The sequence below is a fragment of the Chrysemys picta genome, chromosome 4, assembly GCF_011386835.1.
Source record: "Chrysemys picta bellii isolate R12L10 chromosome 4, ASM1138683v2, whole genome shotgun sequence".
In the NCBI taxonomy this organism is placed as follows: domain Eukaryota; kingdom Metazoa; phylum Chordata; order Testudines; family Emydidae; genus Chrysemys; species Chrysemys picta.
This window is the reverse complement of record NC_088794.1, coordinates 73,126,378-73,138,660: the sequence shown is the minus strand read 5'-3', so window position 1 is coordinate 73,138,660 and position 12,283 is coordinate 73,126,378. Positions and strand designations below refer to the sequence as shown.

At 42.4% G+C, this 12,283-nt stretch overlaps 1 protein-coding gene across 27 annotated transcripts in view; it reads right to left on the bottom strand.

The window, feature by feature from the left end:
• The window catches only part of PPFIA1 (PTPRF interacting protein alpha 1), a 95,910-nt gene extending 84,382 nt beyond the window's left edge, over nucleotides 1–11,528 (bottom strand). For 6 of the 27 annotated variants that reach the window (XR_010600583.1, XR_010600584.1, XR_010600585.1 and 3 more), the window contains exons 1-2: nucleotides 9,895–11,528; nucleotides 8,262–8,525 (exon numbers count right to left, since the gene is read on the bottom strand). Coding sequence is in view for 21 of the 27 variants with exons in the window: in XM_042849142.2 (XP_042705076.2) it covers nucleotides 8,262–8,525 (264 nt within the window). In the remaining 6 variants the exon portion in view is untranslated. The remainder of the gene's footprint in view (nucleotides 1–8,261; nucleotides 8,526–9,894) is intronic. The other 21 variants (XR_010600586.1, XM_042849146.2, XM_042849149.2 and 18 more) reach the window with 6 other exon arrangements.
• Nucleotides 11,529–12,283: the final 755 nt, after the last annotated feature.

The window sequence follows — 12,283 nt, the reverse complement described above, 5'->3', positions numbered from 1 at the left end:
AAAATATGCACAAAAATATGAACATAAGAACATAAGAAAGGCCGTACCGGGTCAGACCAAAGGTCCATCTAGCCCAGTATCCTGTCTACCGACAGTGGCCAATGCCAGGTGCCCCAGAGGGAGTGAACCTAACAGGCAATGATCAAGTGATCTCTCTCCTGCCATCCATCTCCATCCTCTGACAGACAGAGGCTAGGGACACCATTCCTTACCTGTCCTGGCTAATAGCCATTAATGGACTTAACCACCATGAATTTATCCAGTTCTCTTTTAAACTCTGTTATAGTCCTAGCCTTCACAACCTTCTCAGGTAAGGAGTTCCACAAGTTGACTATGCGCTGCATGAAGAAGAACTTCCTTTTATTGGTTTTAAACCTGCTGCCTATTAATTTAATTTGATGACCCCTAGTTCTTGTATTATGGGAACAAGTAAATAACTTTTCCTTATCCACTTTCTCCACATCACTCATGATTTTATATACCTCTATCATATCCCCCCTTAGTCTCCTCTTTTCCAAGCTGAAGAGTCCTAGCCTCTTTAATCTCTCCTCATATGGGACCAGTTCCAAGCCCTTAATCATTTTAGTTGCCCTTTTCTGAACCTTTTCTAGTGCCAGTATAGCTTTTTTGAGATGAGGAGACCACATCTGTACGCAGTATTCGAGATGAGGGCGTACCATCGATTTATATAAGGGCAATAATATATTCTCAGTCTTATTCTCTATCCCCTTTTTAATGATTCCTAACATCCTGTTTGCTTTTTTGACTGCCTCTGCACACTGCGTGGAAATTTTCAGAGAACTATCCACGATGACTCCAAGATCTTTTTCCTGACTTGTTGTAGCTAAATTAGCCCCCATCATATTGTATGTATAGTTGGGGTTATTTTTTCCAATGGCATTACTTTACATTTATCCACATTAAATTTCATTTGCCATTTTGTTGCCCAATCACTTCGTTTTGTGAGATCTTGTTGAAGTTCTTCACAGTCTGCTTTGGACTTAACTATCTTTAGCAGTTTAGTATCATCTGCAAACTTTGCCACCTCACTGTTTACCCCTTTCTCCAGATCATTTATGAATAAGTTGAATAGGATCGGTCCGAGGACTGACCCTTGGGGAACACCACTAGTTACCCCTCTCCATTCTGAGAATTTACCATTTATTCCTGCCCTTTGTTCCCTGTCTTTTAACCAGTTCTCAATCCATGAAAGGACCTTCCCTTTTATCCAATGGCAGCTTAATTTACATAAGAGCCTTTGGTGAGGGACCTTGTCAAAGGCTTTCTGGAAATCTAAGTACACTATGTCCACTGGATCCCCCTTGTCCACATGTTTGTTGACCCCTTCAAAGAATTCTAATAGATTAGTAAGACACTATTTCCCTTTACAGAAACCATGTTGACTATTGCTCAACAGTTTATGTTTTTCTACGTGTCGGACAATTTTATTCTTAACTATTGTTTCGACTAATTTGCCCGGTACAGATGTTAGACTTACCGGTCTGTAATTGCCGGGATCACCTCTAGAGCCCTTTTTAAATATTGGCGTTACATTAGCTAACTTCCAGTCATTGGGTACAGAAGCCGATTTAAAGGACAGGTTACAAACCTTAGTTAACAGTTCCGCAACTTCACATTTGAGTTCTTTCAGAACTCTTGGGTGAATGCCATCTGCTCCCGGTGACTTGTTAATGTTAAGTTTATCAATTAATTCCAAAACCTCCTCTCGTGACACTTCAATCCGTAACAGTTCCTCAGATTTGTCACCTACAAAAGCCAGCTCAGGTTTGAGAATCTCCCTAACATCCTCAGCTGTAAAGACTGAAGCAAACAATCCATTTATTTTCTCCGCAATGACTTTATCGTCTTTAAGCGCTCCTTTTGTATCTTGATCATCAAGGGGCCCCACTGGTTGTTTAGCAGGCTTCCTGCTTCTGATGTACTTAAAAAAACATTTTGTTATTACCTTTGGAGTTTTTGGCTAGCCGTTCTTCAAACTCCTCTTTGGCTTTTCTTATTACATTCTTGCACTTAATTTGGCAGCATTTATGCTCCTTTCTATTTGCCTCACTAGGATTTGACTTCCACTTTTTAAAGGAAGTCTTATCTCTCACTGCTTCTTTTACATGATTGTTAAACCACGGTGGCTCTTTTTTGGTTCTTTTACTGTGTTTCTTAATTTGGGGTATACATTGAAGTTGGGCCTCTATTATGGTGTCTTTAAAAAGCGCCCATGCAGCTTGCAGGGATTTCACTTTAGTCACTGTACCTTTTAACTTCTGTTTAACTAACCCCCTCATTTTTGCATAGTTCCCCCTTTTGAAATTAAATGCCACAGTGTTGGGCTGTTGAGATGGTCTTCCCACCACAGGGATGTTGAACGCTATTGTATTATGATCACTATTTCCATGCGGTCCTGCTATAGTTACCTCTTGGACCAGCTCCTGCGCTCCACTCAGGACTAAATCTAGAGTTGCCTCTCCCCTTGTGGGTTCCTGTACCAGCTGTTCCATGAAGCAGTCATTTAAAGTATCGAGAAATTTTATCTCTGCATTTCGTCCTGAAGTGAAATGTTCCCAGTCAATATGGGGATAACTGAAATCCCCCACTATTATTGAGTTCTTAATTTTGATAGCCTCTCTAATTTCCCTTAGCATTTCATCATCACTATCACCATCCTGGTCAGGTGGTCGATAATAGATCCCTAATGTTATATTCTTATTAGAGCATGAAATTTCTATCCATAGAGATTCTATGGAACATGTGGATTTGCTTAAGATTTTTACTTCATTTGATTGTACATTTTCTTTCACATATAGTGCCACTCCTCCCCCCCCCCCCCCCCGCACGAGATTCTGCATACTTTAACCATAGCCCTCTCCCCTACAACACACTTAGCCTGCAGGCTAAGATGAGAGGTAGCATGCTATCTTCCTATGCATTTGTACAGGATCTAGCATACTGGGGCCCGTATCCCAACTGGAACCTCTACATAACACCTCTGAAGAAATAAATAAATAAAAAGGAAGGCTCAGTCATCTTTCAAAGCTGCATCTAAACTAAGCCTCTTCTAAAAGTCTCTCACTAGATAAACTAAACATTTGGATTGCTATCTCCAAAATTTCCCACTTACAAACTGCCTAACACATTACTTGAAAAACAAAGCCTGAGGACAATTTCAGGTTATTTTTTAAAATGTATCTGTATTTGAGGATTTAACACATCAGGATAACACTGAAGTTAATTCACAAACATAAAATGCTCAACACTTTAAAATCAAATTTAACTAACAAGGGTTTTTAAATAAGAATGATAAATCAATTTGAAAATGAATAAAGGGCACAATACCGTCAGTCATATACAATCAATGAAAATCTGCTCATCTATTGGTTACAGATGGATTTTGCTTTTTAATAGGAAAGAAACCACTAAAATAAACCCGTTAGGATTTGCACACATTTATTTAAATTAGGGTAACTGAGCAGTCAAACCAAATGCTACAGACTAAAGTAACATATAGATGTCCTGAACATTCTCAAGCAGAGCCTGGAGGAGCTCAAATGTCTACTCAAAGATCCCAGAAGGTAGTTTTGAAACTGCTCATCTGCCCCAAGGACACTCTGACACATGGTCCTGCAAGGCTACATTCCGTCACCCCTTCTGCTCTACGTGGAAAGCTGGAAACCATTAGGAGAATTAGTGAGGCATTATGAACAGTAGAGATTCTCAATATGCAGACAGTACTCTGATTCCCACATCTCCTTCAACCCAATCAATAAAGCTGTAAACAAATCTATCCAGTGCTTAAGAGACTGGGGCTTCAATGAGGTTTAACTGATGGAGGGAAGCAATTGGAAGAGTCAGCAGTTTATTTTTATCACCTTGATTTAGGGACTTTGCCTGTTTTGGCACACATTTGCACAATCAGGAAGTCTTATGAGATTCCTGTTGCTTCTGGATAACTAACTCACAGCTTTGACCAAAAGCTTTTGTTTTTAAATTTGATAGTCATAAGTTTGCTATCAAATGCAGACCTTGTTACAGTAATAGGTACAGCCGGGGCCACCTCAAGAGCGGATTGTTTTAATAAGCTCTACATAGGGCTATACCCAAAGATCCGTAGGAAACTTCAGCTGCTGAAAAACATGTCACTTAACTAATAGTACTTCCCACAGAGAGTACATTACATTTGTGTTCATCATATCTGAGTGCAATTAAAGATGTTGTTTCTAATCTATAAAACTCTAGATTATTTAAATTCAGGATGCTCCTTGACAACACAAAGAAAATCAACTGTTGCTGAAAATGTCAATAATTATAAAGATGAGACAACGGAATCCTGGCAGTTGCAACATAAGTAATCACTGTAAATTATGCTCTGAAAAAGGTCTTAAGATTAAATGTTCAATGTGGTTTTGTAAGAATCTCATCTGATGTACCTGTTCATGTTCTCCCAATGAATGTAATTAAACCAAAAATGGATTATGTATGTTCACTATATGGTTTGAGAAAGATGTTTATATAGTTACCTGAATATTTTTTTATTACCACAACTGCACCTGAACTCTCACTTGAATATCATTTGCAACCACTCACAATCAATATTTATACCTCCAAAAGTGCTAAAATGTGGAAATCAAAAATGGTACAGCAAAGATCATGGATCAGGGTCTTAATTAAAATAAAATACTACAAACTGTTACCATAATAAAACCAAACCCATAAGCAGCTTTTCTCCTTATTCAAACTCTGCATTCCACTAGAAGCTCAAAGATGCATACGCACAATGCAGTTCTTATTCCTGACTTACATAAACTTGATTTTTTGAAATAAAGAAATTTTGAACAAGATTATCATCAATACAGAAGATAAATGATTCCATGCTATAATACTATTGTTTTTATACCATGCAAGATGGTGAGTCAAAAAATAGTGTGTTAGCACACCTTTTAATAATATAAATGAATATCCAGAAATATCTGTTTCTGTATTGTTTAGCATAAAGTTTGTTTTAGCAACATCTAGAATGTGTGCAAAACACACATGCTGCGATTGTCACCTCTGCACAAGTTGCTATGCATGCCAGTTATATTTTTCCCCTTTTATTTTTGGCAAATATTTGTGTTCATGTAAATTAAAGTCTAATATAGAACTAATCTGAGCCACCAGTAGTGTTAGCAAAGTTACAAAAGCTTCCATACACTGTTCATATGTTAAGTGCACCCTACTAGTTCAGAATACATGTGATGGTTATAGTCTGCAGTCAAGTGAAGAGGAAGGGCAGCTCCATTCTCCTATGAAGGAAGCATTGCTCTGGGCAACAGAGAGTGAAGTTGACCAAGACTACGTATCAGTCAATCTACTTCAGTTAGAATGAGTTCTATAGGCAACACATCCAAATTTAGTTAAAAAAAAAAAAAAAAACACTGAACCACCATTTTTATATTTCTTCCTTTATTTTAGTAGCCTACATATTTGTCACTGCATTCCATTAGCTATCACAGGTCTTTCAGTAACTGATGGGACTACTGTACTAGAAGAATATTAGCTTTCTCTGGTATGTGTCTGACATACAAGACAATTTTATGAATTTATAAACAGTACCATTTATAAATAGACGAACTGACTGAACTGTGATCCTACAATTGAACCTGCACAGGTGGACTCCCTGAACCTATGCAGAGCCAATCAAAGATTCAGTGCCTTGATTAATAAACCAGAGTACAACAACAACAAAATGCATTACTGCTACAAATACAGTTGCCCCAGCTATCTTGCATTTCTTCTTTCACACAAACACAGCTCTGGAGTCTTCATAAATAGTTGAAATACCAGTTCATTCCACTGTATAACAAACCTAAATATTACCTGAACATATGGAAAGGGGAAGTATGCATATGGACTACTGAAAAAAAATAATAGGTTCAGTAGGGCAGTGGTTTTCAAACTTTTTTTCTGGCAACCCAGTTGAAGAAAATTGTTGATGCTGAAAATGGGGATAAGGGGTTTGGGGCGAGGGAGGGACTCAGAGCTGGGGCAGAGGTGTGGGTGTGAGGGCTGCAGGATGGGGCCGGGAATGAGGGGTTTAGAGTGCAGGAAGGGGGTCTGGGTTGGAGGGGAGGGGGGGGAGATCAGGGCTGGGGCAGAGAATTGGGGGTGCGGGCTTACCTCGGACGGCTCCCAGTCAGCATCTGTCCTGCCTGTCCTGGCACCGCAGACACTGAGCCCCGGAAGCGGCCAGCAGCAGGTCCAGCTCCTAGGCGGAGGTGCGCAAGCGGCTCCACATGGCTCTTGTCCGCAGGTTCCCGGCCAATGGGAGTGCGGAGCTGGTGCTCGGGGCGGACGCAGTGTGCGGAGCCCCATGGCCCCCCTGCCTAGGAGCCAGACCTGCTGCTGGCTGCTTCCAGGGCGCAGCGCGGTGTCGGAACAGTTAGTGCCTAGCCTGCCTTCACCTGGCAGCACCGCCAACGGTACTTTTAACAGCCCGGTTGGCGGTTCTGACCAGAGCCACCGCGACCCAGTGCCTTACATTCTGCGACCCAGTACTGGGTTGTGCAGTTTGAAAACTACTGCACTAGGGCAAAATACACAAAGTAACAAATACAAATAAAGCTATGACAAGTTCAAAAACCACTTTGAGAAAGATATGACCTACTCCTTAGTTAACATTTTGGTAATCATATGACTAAATTGACTTCTAAGTCAATTCTTATCAAATACTTCCTTCATTAAAAAAATATGCTGTATTCCTTTTATACATTTGGAGAAGAAAAGTGATTAAATTAGCTCTTTTTTCACAAAAACACCTTAATGATAATGACATGTCTACAATGGGCCTGCTTCGGCCCGCTCCTGAAATCAATGAGCAAACAATGGGCCTATTGAGAGAAGGAAGTTTAAAGGAATGTTCAACCTGAAACAATGTCAGTTTATAAGAGTGAGTTAACAGTTTCAAATACCATACCTGCCACAGTTTCCCCACCAATTTGTGTGGATTTACCCATTTTAAAAATGTTTCTCCCTATTCCCTCTCATTCTCTCCCCCATCCTCCACTATTCTGTGGAAAACACCACACATGTAACTGCAAAAGACTAGCATATTAAGAAACGGCAACTAACTTTGAGTGCCCAACTTGAGACACCTTGGGCATTATTTTCAAGAAGTGCTAAGCCCATGCAGTTCTTCCTGAATTCAATAGGACATAAAGGTAGAGGCTAAGCTTTTCTGAAATTCAGGCATTGTCTCAAGTTGGACACCCAACATTTGGTCATTTGTGAAAGTTTTGGCCTCACTTTATTATTTCATTATACTGCTGTAGCATTACTATATTAGCATATATAATATGACTATATATCTATATGGTATTGGATAAATTCCAGTGTAATTTGCCATATCATAGTGATTATATTTGTGATAGGAGGGTAGCTTAACTGGAAAGATGTAAAACTACTGTATTAGAGTGCACAAATAGTCATTGAATCTGTTCAAGGAGGTAGGTTTATTAGAATAAATAAATACACTAGTGTGAGATTATCAATATATTCACAAGTAATGAGCAAGCAGGCATGCTGGAAAAAGTGCAAAGTCATGGAGAAAAGCTATGCACTGGTTACTGTAGGGTTGCAGCTAAAGCACAGCAGCAGCGTTCCAAAAAAAAAAAAAAAAAAAAAAAAGAGTCTTAGTGCTTTAGATTTTATAAGCTGCAAAGTACAAGCTACTGTTGTCTGACGGCAAGTCTCTTTTCTGGGGGGGTGAGCTAACCATCTTTGACTGTACCCCTTTAATTGGAAAAAAAGCAGTAAGGTGTATGAACACTGCTCGTCATTCCTGACCACACACTACAATGCCTATACATCACAGCACAGGATATATATTCTTTGGTATTTTGCCTCCTACAGAGGCCAGCAGCTAATACTTCAGTGGAAGGCAAAAATCAAACCCAACCTCATAATGCAATTATTGACCTAAGTCAATTCTGCAGTGTTCTTAGACTTCTGCTCCGCCACGGCAACACAGTGTGCATTAACACAGTATCAGACCTAACCTTTCAAAGTTTTTGTTACACTTATTTTAAAAGATTTTGTGCTACATACAGTATTTCCTAGGTCTTAAATAAAAGCCACCAAAAAAGTCTACTTTCCTTCCAACAACCAACCTATATCTGGAATATTTTATTTCATTCACACATATTGTAAAGTATAAAAAAATAAAATGAATACTAAGATTATTACAAGATGTAGGCCATTCAAAGCATCCATACCTGTGGAAGTGCCGTATTGAGCTGTCTCTGCAAGGAATCTCTTTCATGACTGACTTCATGTAGCTTGCCCTGGGTCAATACTAGCGTTTCTTGAGTCTCTCTTAGTGTGTCCAGAAGTCGATCCCTTTCCTCCAACATGGATACCATTAACTGCTCAAAATGAGAATCAGCATCCGACTGTAAAGGAGAGCCTGAACCATGGCCTCCATTTCCTCCTGAGGGAATCTCTGCCTCGCTGATGGTTGGCATCACCTCACACATCATCTTGAAATAAAAAATTCAATGTAAAGTTATCAATAGTAACTAAAAAGTGCAAAGAGTACAAGTCCAAACAAAATGTCTGTAAACCAATATGCATAAGGACCCTGCCTATACTAGGAAAAATTAGCATCCATAATAAATCATCAATTTAGCTTCCCCAGTCATACCAACACTGGAGGCTGACATAACTTAGGTGTTTACCGCTGTCGTGTAATATTACAGAGATGCAGTGTACAATGAGCCAATTCACTGAAGACTCAGTTTTTACAAATATTGGTGCAACTTCCCATTAAAGACCTTGTGATTTTCTTGTAAAGCTGTATTTCTATAGTACTACTTGTGACCTCATTTTCTAAGAGCAAAAGATGATTCCCCCAAACTTGTGAAACTCTATTCTGACATCAAGACAGCTGGATTAATTCATGACAGAGCACCAGTACTTTGAGCTCATTATACTGGCCATACAATCTCTACTATAGCAGCTTGCTGCAAGAAAATGCAGTAGCACATTTCTGTTTCGGGATACAGCCATTGGAAAAATCAGACAGTTTAGCCCAGGGGAAATTAAAACCAAAGTTAAGGATGTGAAAGGACATTAAACTTCTCAGGTACTAGTACTAAAACAAAACCAACAAGGCTTCAACATGTGCCTACAGTACATTATAGGTTGTCACTGTAGAGGTCAATAGTAAAAGATGCCTGTAAAGAAAAACAGACTGAGGCACAGAAATTTAATAAAAATATGAGAGTGTTTTTGTGCCATCATGCTTCATAAATGGTAAAAAGTAACAAAAAACCTTACAAGAGGAGTTCAAACTTGGAAGATCGTCAATTTAAGTAGAACCCTACAGCCCATTTTGAATGCTGAGCCATCATGATTTTGGAACAGAACTTGGAGAAACTTCTGTTCCTCAAATTTAAATGCAATGAAAACGAGAAAGCATTGTTAGTCAGTATTAGCACTGAGCCACTAAGACCTTCAGGAATTCTTGGGACAGAGTGTGCCTTAGCCTTCTTTACAAGCTTACAAGAATAAAAATCCATTTGCAAACACATACAGAGAAGCAATCAATTTTCTTATAGGGGTTGAAAAAGTATATTGCACACTCCTCCCCTGCTTTCAACTACTATATAATGAAAATAGACTTCATACTTCATCTGAACATCTAAATTAGTAAAAGTTTATTCTTCTCCAAATCTGCTGAATAAACTTTGCATTTCAAAATTAATTCGAAGATATCTCACTCTTGGGAAGAAAGATTTTACAATGCATTTCAGAGATATTGTCTCAATAATTATATTTATATCTCTATATCTATATATTTCATTTTAAACCATCAGAGGCCCTTTATTTTAAACACCACTAATTTACCTTGTTCGAAGAAACAAAATGGCTTGAAAACAGCCCCCAAAATTCCAGCAACCCCAGAACTTTCCTGTTCTTTTAGCAGCTTTGTGTGATCCCCAGACACCTTTCAGACTGTAGAGTAGCCATCCACCTTGGGTACAATGTCCATTTACTAAACAACCCCCCACACAAAAGAATAAATAAAACTGCTGAGCAAAGAATAGGTCCAGGAGGAGCAGCAATGGTTTCAGCCGGCCAGTGAAGTCCCCAAGGCAAAAAAGAATGAGTGCAAAGAAACCAGTCTCCGCTTCCCTTCTCTCTACTGATGGCCCACAGTTCCTGCAACAGCCCAGGTGGGGGAAACATGTGCAAAGGCAAAGTCACTTCTATCCTGCTGGTGCAACAAGCTTCAACAGTGCATGGTTCAGAAATCCCTCTAAGGTCACAATCGCATTATTCAAAAGAGTAAAAATAGAAAAAAAAGAGGGGATGGCTTTTCTTGTGGGGTATTTAGAAAAACTCTCTCTTTCCCCCCCTCTGTAAGTAACGGTAGGATCCTTTCCTTCCCTCAGTTTCCTGGGTCTTCTCTCACACATTTATAATCCCAGTGGTGGGTGCCGCTGGATGCTGTTTTGAAAGTCGGGCGGGGCTGTTGGGGTATTTGTACTTTGGGTTATTGTTCCATCCGCTCTGGCGCTGAGATGTCCTGATCCAGCCCAGTAACCAGTCCTCTCTCTAAAACTAAACAACAGGGTATCCCACGAGGCGGGGGGAACAGGTAGGTCCCGGGACTTAGAGACTGACTAACTGGGGGAGAAATCGATGGTTTGGAACCGAGGTCCCTGCGATGTTGGGGTTGTTCTCCTCTCCCCGGAGGCCCCAACCTCTCAGGAGACTCGAGTTGCGAGAGTGGATTAGGAAGTAGATAGGAGGCTTTTCCCCTGCCGGAGGCCCCAGGGGAGCGCCGGCCTGGGGAAGGGCCCCTTTCCCGGAGGCCTCGCTCCCCTGAGCGGCTGGAGTAGTCTCGGCTCCCGGAAGCCTTAGCGAGGAGTCGGGCTGGGGCTTCCTGGGTCCCGGAGAAGGGAGCCGGACTTGCAGAGGGGGCCCGGCCGCCGGGGGCTGTTCTCTCTCCTGGTCCCCGGGGCAGAGATTGTTCCTGGCGCTCGGATCTCTCCTGGCCTGGCCCGGCCCGGCTCCGTCCGCCGCCACCTCCACGGTGGCCGGTGCGGGACTGACCGAGGCCGGGTAGGTGCCGCTCCGTGCCCCGGCGGCGGCCTGGGCCCAACGATGTCCCCGCAGCCCTGGGGGCGGCAGCTGGGGTGGGCAGGCTTCTCTCCGTGCGCCCGGCCGGGCCCCGAACCCGCCGCTTCTAGTAACGCCGACACCGCTGCCTCGCGTCCCCTCAGCCGCTGCCGCTCGTCCCGGCGCCCTCCGCGGCTCGGGCCCAAATCAGTGCGGGTCCCAGAATGCACCGCGCGGCGCCAGGGGCTCACGGAGCCGCTGTCCCCTTTCCGGGTCTCCTCCACGTTGCGAGCTTGCAGGTTCGAGACTCTCCTCGTCCGCCCCCCCTCGCGGGCCTGGCCTGGCCCGGCCCGGCCTGGAGCGCTCAGTACTGACGTGCCTCTGCTGCGTGCACAAACCGCGCTGCTGCCCTGCGCAGATGGGGGGGAACAGGGTTGTGCAGCCCGAGAGTTAGTAGTAGGGAGGGCTCAGGGCGGAGGTGGCATAGTCACTACGGGCGGGGCGGGCCAGTGAGGGTGAACAACACTGATGTGTGGAAATGTCCCTGTTCATGCAGTACAGTGGCAAACGCTGATGTCTTCCCTCCATCCACCGTGCGTGGCAGGCCAGTATATGCTAGGGCGTTAGAGGCACTGCCCTGAGCCTGCCCGCTGTGCTGCTCACTGTTGGACATCGGCCGGGCTGCCGAAACCCACGGCAGCAAACCCCCACCTACTCCTTGTTCTCCAAACTGTTAGTTTTTATTTAAAATACTAAGGATCATCCTATACTTAAAAGTTGTACCAATATCACTGTATCAGTTAAGGAGGTAATTTTTAATCAATATAGTTATATCAATAAAATCCCTAGTGTGGATAAAGTTATGCCTTTGTGTATAAAGGTGACTTATGGCACTTATTCCCTTTCCCATACATGAATAGCTATACTGGTATAAAGCACCTTTAAACCAGCATTAGTGCATGTACACTGGGGGCGGGGGGGTGTACTGCTTTGACTATACCAAAACAGTTAAAGTGGGACAACTCTCTCGTGTAGACAAGCCCCTAAGGCTTTAGCTGTTACAGTTGTGAAGAAAACCTCAGAAACATGAACAGAGCTCTCTAAGGTCTGGTCTATACTACCCGCCTGAATCGGCGGGTAGAAATCGACCTCTCGGGGATCGATTTATCGC